A 10,000-nucleotide genomic window follows, 5' to 3' on the forward strand; every position below is an offset into this window, starting at 1 on the left:
TGACAAATTCAGGAGAGTGAGGCTACCAAATGACTGCGCTCGATACAACGAATTTGTGATCAACAGAAGTAAGTTGTTTGACGCTTTTTTTTTTGTATAATTACATAGAGTATCTACGTACGGAAGGAAGAATGGGTTTTGAAACGTGATCGGCGGATGCTCGGATTGAGTGTTACATAACTACTCGAATTCAAGGCTGGACCAGCGTAATAAAACAAAATCAATGGATCCTGGTCGGTGAAGAGGCTAATCAGAAAATAGGCAAAAAAACCTGATGAAGAAAGGCAGAGCTTTTCAAAATACTGGCTAAAAATTATATATTCGTTCACCGTTCATTCATCACTGCTCATTTTCGTGTTTTTTTTTAGTTCTGTCCCATGGCGACCCTCATTTTAAAACTTTGGACGGCGGAAATTACACGTTTAATGGTGTTGGAGAGTACACTATCATCACTGCTGATAACGGAACATTTGTGTTGCAAGCACGAACTCAATTAGCTCCGGGAGGACTGGATACAGCGACGATATTCTCTGCCGGGGCAGCTAAGGAAGTGGACACCAGTAAAGTCGAAGTCAAGTTAAATAGCGAAGGTTAGGATTAAGCCATTAACACTAGAAAGGGTGTGGCACCTTAGGCGCATGCGTACGATTTGTCAATCAGCAGTGGATCTATACAGACCCAGGAACCCATGACCCGGAGCCTACAACTCTACTGTGTTCGTGTCACGGCGTTTTCACAGACCAATTTATTTTTAGATTGGATTTCCCGCTAATGAGACTCCCACAGGAGCCCGATGACCAATTACAAGAAATTAAGCTGACGTCATAGGGTCACCGAACCGGAACTGCCTTTGTTTTTTTCCGGAAAAGATAGTCTAAACATAGATCGGTCTGTAAAAATGCCGTTACGTAGGCCCAGTATGGGAGCTGTAGGCTCCGGGTCATGGGTTCCTGACAGACCTCCACATGCGATAATTTGTTCAATGAAAAAAGCCCCTAATGACAATGTTCCCGTAATAAGTGAAATAAGGGATAAGACGTTATCTGTTGTTCTTTTTTTAATTTCACTATTCCCGCCCTGGTAATATCTTTTGACAAGAGGAGGTGAGGTAAGAAACGGATTCCCTTATGGCTGGTTTTCAGTCACGTTATGAGACGGCTATGTTGGTGCACAAAACAATGGCAAATTATGGCTCATGTTTTGCATTATCATAGAGTCAAATTCCCAGAAGACTTTTTTCTCTATTATTCTATGCACCAACATGGCTGCTGTGACGTCAGGTGAAAACCATCTACACATGGACCTCTTCCAATGATAGTTTTTTAAAATCCAATTTTAGCTACGTAGCTATTTTTTAGAGAGGCACCTGATTGGCCAGTTGTAATGACGTAATGAAATTTTAAATATTTGAAATACGCGCGGAATTGGGAACGAGAACTTAAAATAACTTTTTCGAAACTAAAACTAAATTTTAAAAAACTACGATGGGGCATTGGGATCCGTTCTTTTACCTTATCCTCTCTTGCTTTTGAGGCTTCCGTCTCGGTGTATCTGTTTGTTGATCGCCGTCTTGTATTCTTTATCAGTCGTGCTTGAATGATTTCGAACAAAGAAAAAACAGAGGTCTGAAACGACCTCTTTTATAGTGCGTCTTCGTTTTTAAGAAAGCTGTTGTCTCTTTGCGAGAATGATGATAACAGCTGAAAATCAAAGAGCCTTTCAAAATCTAGGCCTCCTGGAATACTTTTCGTTTTCAACTACTTTTGTTTATCTCAACTGCAATTATCATTGCCTCTTATAGTCTTTGCTACCGCTGTTCGGAATGCATGTCTTTCGTGTATTTCACAATCAAAGCTGTTCCGTGTTGCGCACTTGAAGGATAGATTTACGTTAATTTTGCGCCGTAATATTTTTGCTCCATTTCATGACCTTATTACCTACTTCCCATCTTCGCTTATTTTGATATCACTTTGGAAAATCGTAAGTAATGCCAATACAAAATGGGTGTGTTTTATGGCAATATCCTTTGTAAAATTACTGAATAAAATAACACGAGGATACTTTTTTCTGACATTTTCTCCTAGGTGGTCTGGAGATGTATGTCAATGGTTCTCTGTACAATGACTTGAACACCCTTGACAATGTTAGCAGAATTATTGGAGAGAACTTACGTGCCAGCAAGAAATCGGCCTACTGTGTACAAGTGGTGTTTAAAACTGGTACAGGAGTGGAATTCTGTGAGTCTAAGGGAATGATACACTTTGTGGTATCCTTAAGCCAAGATTACTTCAACAAGACAAAGGGTCTCTTTGGCACATATAACAGAGATCTGAGTGATGATTTTACACTACCTAATGGAACAGTTCTTTCACCAAGCATTTCGTCGAGACAAATTCACTTCGACTTTGGATTGAAATGTGAGTTATTTAATTGGTGGATTTATTAATTTTTAGTCAATGAACCTTCAGGATGTAACGTATTAATAATAATGATGATAATGATGATGATGAAGACGTCTGATCAAGCGTGCAGGGACTTTAAGATTTACGACGCGGTAGTCAACGAGAACACCACAAAACAAGAATATCGTTAGTTAAAAGAGGAAAACTGAATAATCGTGGTGCACGTGCGGCACGCGTTTTAACACATTTTCGTGCGGTGCTCTGCACAACAACGACGTGAAATCTCCAAATTTGAGCTTTTGGCGACAACGCGAGCGCACAAATGCAAATCTGTCATTCTCTATTTTTACTCCGAAACCGCACGTACTAATTTTTCTCAGGATACTTCGGCCAAATCGCAGGACGTAACCGAGATGGAATATTTGCGAAAGATATTCTACACTGGGTGCAAAGTTGAGACAACGTTTTCGTCCCCGCCGTCGTAGATCGTAAAGTCCCTTATAACGTGAACGTAATGCAACAGTCAATGTAAACCCCCGCACCCCCCCCCCCCCCCGGCTGGGACATAGCGGGGCATTTTCGGGGAATTTTCCGTTATTTGACGAGCGAAAGGGCCGCAGGTATCTGGGACTTTCACCTCTTTTGCACGTCATCTAAGACCAGCGGGGGAGTGGACCGGGGTATTTTCCACCGAGCGAGGGAATGTGAGCGGGGTCTTTAGCTTCAATTAGAGGAAAAACCTGACCTTGGGGTGCGGGGCATTTTGCAACTTTAGAAGTGAGCGCTTGTCAAATGCCCCACTATGTCTCGGCCGGGGGGGGGGGGGGAGTGCGGGGGTTTACATTGACTGGTGCATAAGCGCCCTGATGATTTAGGAGACCACAATTCAAATCAAATCATATGGAATCAAATGTTGTTTTGTTAAATTAAAAGGGGATGGAACCGGAGTTCCCAGGGGAACGAACAAGCTTAACCCACATATAACGTCGACTTTCCCAACAAATTTTCCGAAGCTCTCTTAACTTTCCTCCTCAAGTTAACATCGGCTGTGTCCTGAAATGCACGCAATAAATCCAAATCCTTAAGTGAGCATAAGCCGTTACCACTGACTCCATTGACAAAATTATCGTTGTTAAAGCCCAGTCACTGTAACCAGCTCCAAGTTCACAACTTCATTATCGTTATTGTCGTCTTCATCATCATTATTATGAGTAGCAAAGGGAGGTTTTGTTTTCGAAAGAAATTAAGAAACGGTCCAGATAAGAACGATAGCAACAACGGCAACGAACATGTTGGAATTCAACTGGTATGCAAAAAGGTGATAACTTTTCTATTGTCTGTGCTTACTTCTGATTGGCTTAAACAGCAAAAGTTAACAAAACCAGTATTATATTCATCCTTACTTTCCAACCATCTTCCATCTTTCATCTGGTCTCAGTTTAAATGAATTCCACAGAAATCATATGTGGGGAACATGTAAAATTGTAAACGTTTCTTGGCTTTTGTTTTCAACTCTTGTGATTGGTCAAAATCTTTTAACACAAAAAAACACCCTTTCAAAGTGGGCTGTAAATGAATTTTATTGCGTTAACGGCTTTCCTGTAGGTTTATGCATTCTCTGTGTATATATGATAACATTCCTATGTGGGGAAAGCCCCGTTGCCGCATAACAAAGGAAATTGCTATCCACCTTACACGGATCATTACTTAACGGCTTCTTTGTTTTGTAATGCTCTTGGCTAAAAATCTCGCTCCATTTCATCCCAAACTTGCTCACTCGCGATTATAAGCGGTTACTGCTGGCGGCCTGCATTTGCTTTGCTCTGCTTGGCTCACTCGATTATCTATAGTAATTGGTTTGAAAACTTCGTAAATCAGTTGAAAACTGCTCTATGTTCTTCCTCGGGCAAAGTCCTGAATCCCCGCAGCCTTTTTGATATGACCCAGTAACTTTAGAAAAGGCGGACACATTTTTGTTGTTTTTACTTTTTCTCAGGGCAAATTACCGATCAAGAATCTTTGTTCACTTATGGGCCAAATGAAAACGTTTCGACTTTCGTGAATGCAAGTTTCGAACCCATGTTTGTAGATGAAATCGTATGGGCAGATAACGAAACTCAGGCGGCTGCTGAAGCACAGTGTGGAGGAGACGTGGTGTGTTTGTTCGACGCGGCGTCGACCAATGATGTAACCATTGGGCTCAACAGCCAAGAGGTGAACGTCATGGTGGAAGAGGAAAACAAACGACTGAGTAAGACCTCTATAGATTGCCGCATTGAATTTAGAGGCCAGGCTTGGGTATCAGTCACTTCACTACCAGAAAGTATCCCAATCAGTCAAGTGGCCAGTGAGAATTCCTTTATTAACCGTAACCATTAACACAGCTTCGTAACAAGTTTTTTGGTGGCGAAATCACCAAATCATCGTCTCAAAAAGCAGGCTTGTTCAAAATAATTTACGTTAGATGGTTAACGCCACCACAATGTCATAGAGCTCACCCAACACTCTCTCAGTCGTAGAACAAAGAAAACTGATTCCAGTTTTTGCTTCTTCAAGATAAACCATAGAATCATATAAATGAGATCGAGGTGGTAAGATAAAATTAGGGCCAAGTTAATATAATAATATAATAATGATAATTTTAAAATTTTCAGCGCACAAATATCTATATGAATATAATCAAATGCGCGATAAAAATAATTAACTTTGGAAAAATGGTGTAACTGAAATAGACATTGATTACAAAGGCGCGCGTAAAAGGTAGAAATAGTATATGTATGTATTATAACATTAAGACTAAAGTATCTAATTAAAAAGATCCTAATTATAAGTTACTTTGAAAAAACAAGTCTTAAGCGAAGATTAAAATTTGCTAAAATTAGTTTCGTTACGTATATTGTTCGGTAATTTGTTCCATACTGCTGGAACTGCCATTTTAAAGGAGCGATCACCCAGTGTCTTTTTTGACTTAATAGATGGTATGTTAAAAAGAGCTTGAGTCCATTGTTGGACCGTAGTTAACGAAACTAAAAAGAAACGTTCAAAGCTCGTTTCACAAAAGCAATTTGTGAAATAATCTAAAACTGATTTTTTTTTTTGCTCTATTTTTATGAGAATTCTTCCTTTTGTGTAGTATGCAAATATGGTTAAAGGTCACATGAGCGAAAACACTCTGTAGATCATAAGCATTTGATATGTTGTACCGCGCACCGGTGGCTCAGTTGGTTGAGCATGCACATCGGCCTGCCATGCGGGAGGTCGTGAGTTCGACCAACACTCGAAGATTTAAAACAACTGAGGAGAAAGCGCTGCCTTTGTAATTACATCCGCAAATGGTTAGACTTTCTAGTCATATCGGGTAAGGACTATAAATCGTAGGCCCCGTCTCACAACCCTTCAATGTTCACACAACCCTGTGGGACGTAGGTAGGGCATGGAGCTCCCGGTGTTGTGGTCAGGCCTCATTTCATTCATTCACGTGCTGGGTGAGATCGCTAATGGACTGATAGAGGCTGCCAACGGCGCCTGTATATGCTGATGTCCGATCTCACCCATAGATCACTTGCTTGTAAAGTGCCTTTGAATATTTCAATAGAAAATGCGCTATATAAATTCATCACCATTACCATTACCAAAACGGTTTGATTCTTCGCAAGAAATGTGTTTATCAAATGAGTTGATATGGTAAATTGACCACCGTAAAGAAATTCGAAAGCTGACGCTTCGGGCGTTAGCCCTACGTCAGGGCGAATCGTCAGTTGTCAATTCGTCACGGTCAGTTCGTTCTCAGTGACGAAGGGCTGACACTCAAAACATCAGCTTTCGAATTTCTCTACGTTGGTCAATTTACTATATCAAATCATTCTGTGTTACCGTAACCTGCGAATACAGCCGCCTCAAATCGCCCTGGCCGCTTGCAGCTTTCAAACGCTGCAAGTACCACAGTTTCCTAGAAGACTAAGTCCCTTTATCCATATTATAATTCTGTTTCAGATAACTTTCCTCCAAAGTTCATTGACGTTCCTAGTTGTATTGATGTAACGCTCGGAGAAGTCTTTTTCCTAACTGTGACAGCTTTTGACAACGATTCCGCCATAACCTTCAGCGTGCTCGATATACCAATCGGCGCCACCTTCACTTCCACGGGGAATCAACTCAACTTTACATGGAATGTCACATCGATTGATAGGGTGAGCCTCGTTTATCTTTATTTTTCTAAATTTACAGGCAAGACCGGGCATTTAAAAGGACAAACCATGGACAAACTCTACAACGCCTTTAAATCAACACACTTCGAGGATGTCAAATACTCCTCCAGAAGAATGCGAGGGATTATCGTGCAAGTATTCCTTCAAATATTTGCATTTTCTTTGCAAACTGACAGATCTGGCAGGCCACTTTTGACAAAAAAAAGGAAAGCGCCCTCAGTCTCAGAACTCAGTGGATCTGTCTAACATGGTTTCGAATTCAATTCTACCTCGCTTCGTAAAAAAAGCAACTGCATGATTTCTCCTTTCAGTTGGCTTTTTTGAACATTTATAATTTGATTTAATTTTTAATTTCACCAAACGAGTCGATAAAAGGTAACTCGGCTCTGAAGGGAGGCGTCAGGCTGAAATTTGCGTTCTGACGAAAATCAAAGATCGCAGAGGAACGTGTTTGATTTTCCTTATACTTTCTTTTATCAACTCGTTTCTAGAAATCTACGTACGTATCTATTAGTTCACCAACGCAGCAAAATAGATTCTTCAGAGAATATTGAAAATATCGAGGTGGAGTATTTGACGGATAAGTAAAATTTTAACGGAAATAAAAGGTGTCATTTACATTTTTTTGCATTTATTGATGTAAAAAAAAGGTCTCGCTCGAAATCAATGGAATTCAAGCAGTCGAAACGAAATTCGCATATTACCCTTGCGCACTCATTCACAGTTTGATTGCGCTGTATACCACTATATACCACTACGTACAGATCACTCAAGCTACCTAAGGGCTGATCAACTGCGATTGCATTGAAACAGCGAGGATCAAATAACACCAATCACAGCAGCTGAAAAACTGACCAATCACAGTGGAGCATTTTGCAGCCTAGGTGGCATGTAACCAGTCGACCTTATTGTCTGATGAAGATTAGCGGTCTTTGCTATCTTCATCAGAGAGAAATACAACCTGAAACAGACGAAAACTTGTTTAACAACGACCAATACCTCGATTCTGATTGTACAAGAGTCCTTATATAGTTACTATGGCTGCCACGCTCATACAACGTATTGCCGCGAAGTCGAAACAAAAATGGCTTATAGTAGTTTTGCCGTATTTTAATGAAATCGACGGGCAAAATCCTAAACAAAACGCAAATAACAGTAATCAGGCCTGCATCATTTTGTTCATGGTTTTATGACCTGAATGCAAAGCATCTCGAAAGTCGATCGAACAAATTTTGTTGAGTGTATTATCAACCCCGAAAAAATTACACGATCTTCTCTTACAATTCGGAAATAACAATAACTTGTGACTTTTGTAAGTAATAGTAATTGGACTGATCGTGCGCCAATTACGCGACAAATGGGCTCGCACAGAACCAATCAAAATCGAGATTTTTGCAATAGTTACAATTACTTCTCAAACTGAACTCGAATCGAGGCTGTTCCAGTTTTGAGAATATTCAGAACATGACTTGCACTGTTGCTGAATTCCAATTTGTACGATAATTCAGAGCAATATTCTATACAAATATTCATCAATCTTATCTGAAATTTGTATGACTTGAAAAATCGGGATCATTGACAAAATTGTTTTTACCCTTTAGGTCAAATTTACCTTCGTAGCAACAGATGACCTCGATGCCTCTGCCAGCTACATTCCGTGTATCAAATTGTGCGCATGTCAAAATGGTGGCCAGTGCGTGGAGCCAAAGGTGGGAGACAAGCTCAACAATGACAGCAATTTCATTTACCAGGGTTGCTCCTGTTCTACTGGCTACACTGGACGCTTCTGTGAGAGCGATCTCAACGCATGCGACTTAAACGGCGATCCGTGTTTCACGGGAGTGACATGCGAAGACCAACCAGCCCCGGCAAATATCACAGGGTTTACTTGTGGGCCATGTCCCGTCGGGTATTCTGGCAATGGCATCGATTGTGTTGGTAAGTCGTAACACCAACTAAATACTTTGGTCAATGGAAAGCAGTGTTGGCGCAGAGGTTATAGCACTCGCCTCCCTCCTATATGGATCGGATTCGTTACCCACACTCGATGTCATAAGTAGGTTGAGTTTGTTGGTTCTCTACTCTGCTGCAAGAGGTTTTGCCTCCTTCCCCCCCCCCCCCCCCCGGTACTTCGGTTTTTCCTTCTCCTTAAAAACCAGAATTTGATTGGATTTGAGTTAATTTGAGTTGATTTCTATTTACAGTGTTACTCTAGGCCATTTCCGAGTTCATGCCTGCCTCTTCTTCAAAGCGAGTCTAAGTGCGAAGTTTTTCTTAAGAAAATTCGTTTTCATTCATATGTAAAGTAGAACTAATTAACATCACAAAACCTTTCGCACTTACACTCGCTTTGAAGAGGATGCAGACATGAACCTCGGAAATGGCCTATAATTGCCCCAGCGCTAAAGATCTTGGCTAAGGTTAATTAATTAATTAATTAATTAATTAAAAGACGTGGCAATTAAATGAGATAACTTTAACGCAAAGCAGACGCCTGCAAGTGGCCTGAAGCAAAGGAAAACGCAAGTTACAGTAGGTTTTTCTTCATGCAACTTCATACAAGAGCTTTTGCCAAATTCTTTTGGACGTTCGTTTGAAAACTGCTCTATTTTGTTGGCATGTCAACCCTTAGCAGCTTGGCCGAGTAAGGCCGACAAAGGGTCTGATGTATGTTTCAAAAGTTAACTTGGTAAGTTTTCTCTCTTTTTTTAGATATCGACGAATGTGAAACCATTTCTTTGAGTAATTGCTCCCAGAAATGTACAAACACTCCAGGGTCTTTTGTATGCAGCTGTAACCCTGGTTTTACGTTAAACAGCGTTGAACGAAGCTGTGATGGTAAGACGGTTTCACAAGGCCAAATTGTCTAGTTGTAGATAATTTGCTTTTTTTCTTCCTAACGAAAGGAGCTACTGGTCAGTCTTCTCATCTTCTCATGTGATTGTGTATATTGCTTGTGCTTGAGACTGAGCAATCTGTTTTATAATTTGCCGGTTCTTGTATACATTCCCCTCCTATCCTAGACGGGTACAATTATGATAGTTGTGTTCCACGTGCTGCCGCAATTTTCCCGCGCCATGCGTAACTCATTTAGTAATTTTGTTTGTTTACGCGCTTTCAAACCGGCCACTCTTGAACATCTGCGTCAGTCAAGGATTGCAGCAAAATAAGACACACTTCATGAAAAATGATGTTTCGCTTCCTTTTTGTTCAATAGAAGGTCTAGGGTACATTTCTTGACGTTTGTCTTAAACATGCATTTCATTGTCGTGAAATGCACAACACATTTGACAGCGTGCTGTGTGTAAAATACAACGTCGTCAAAGTGGCTAGCATTTAAATACTGAATCTAACTAAACCAAGAAAGGAAGGTACTTACTGCATATAAAC

At 40.6% G+C, this 10,000-nt stretch overlaps 1 protein-coding gene across 2 annotated transcripts in view; it reads left to right on the forward strand.

The window, feature by feature from the left end:
• Window positions 1-10,000, forward strand: part of LOC137979254 (mucin-like protein) — a 46,450-nt gene that overhangs the window by 20,057 nt on the left and 16,393 nt on the right. For both annotated transcript variants that reach the window (XM_068826472.1, XM_068826471.1), the window contains 7 exons: window positions 1-68; window positions 369-590; window positions 2,085-2,417; window positions 4,399-4,653; window positions 6,396-6,592; window positions 8,212-8,548; window positions 9,323-9,448. The exon at window positions 1-68 is cut by the window's left edge and continues 471 nt beyond it. In XM_068826472.1, the coding sequence (XP_068682573.1) occupies window positions 1-68; window positions 369-590; window positions 2,085-2,417; window positions 4,399-4,653; window positions 6,396-6,592; window positions 8,212-8,548; window positions 9,323-9,448 (1,538 nt within the window). The remainder of the gene's footprint in view (window positions 69-368; window positions 591-2,084; window positions 2,418-4,398; window positions 4,654-6,395; window positions 6,593-8,211; window positions 8,549-9,322; window positions 9,449-10,000) is intronic.

This window comes from Montipora foliosa, chromosome 12 (genome assembly GCF_036669935.1).
Source record: "Montipora foliosa isolate CH-2021 chromosome 12, ASM3666993v2, whole genome shotgun sequence".
Taxonomy (NCBI): domain Eukaryota; kingdom Metazoa; phylum Cnidaria; class Anthozoa; order Scleractinia; family Acroporidae; genus Montipora; species Montipora foliosa.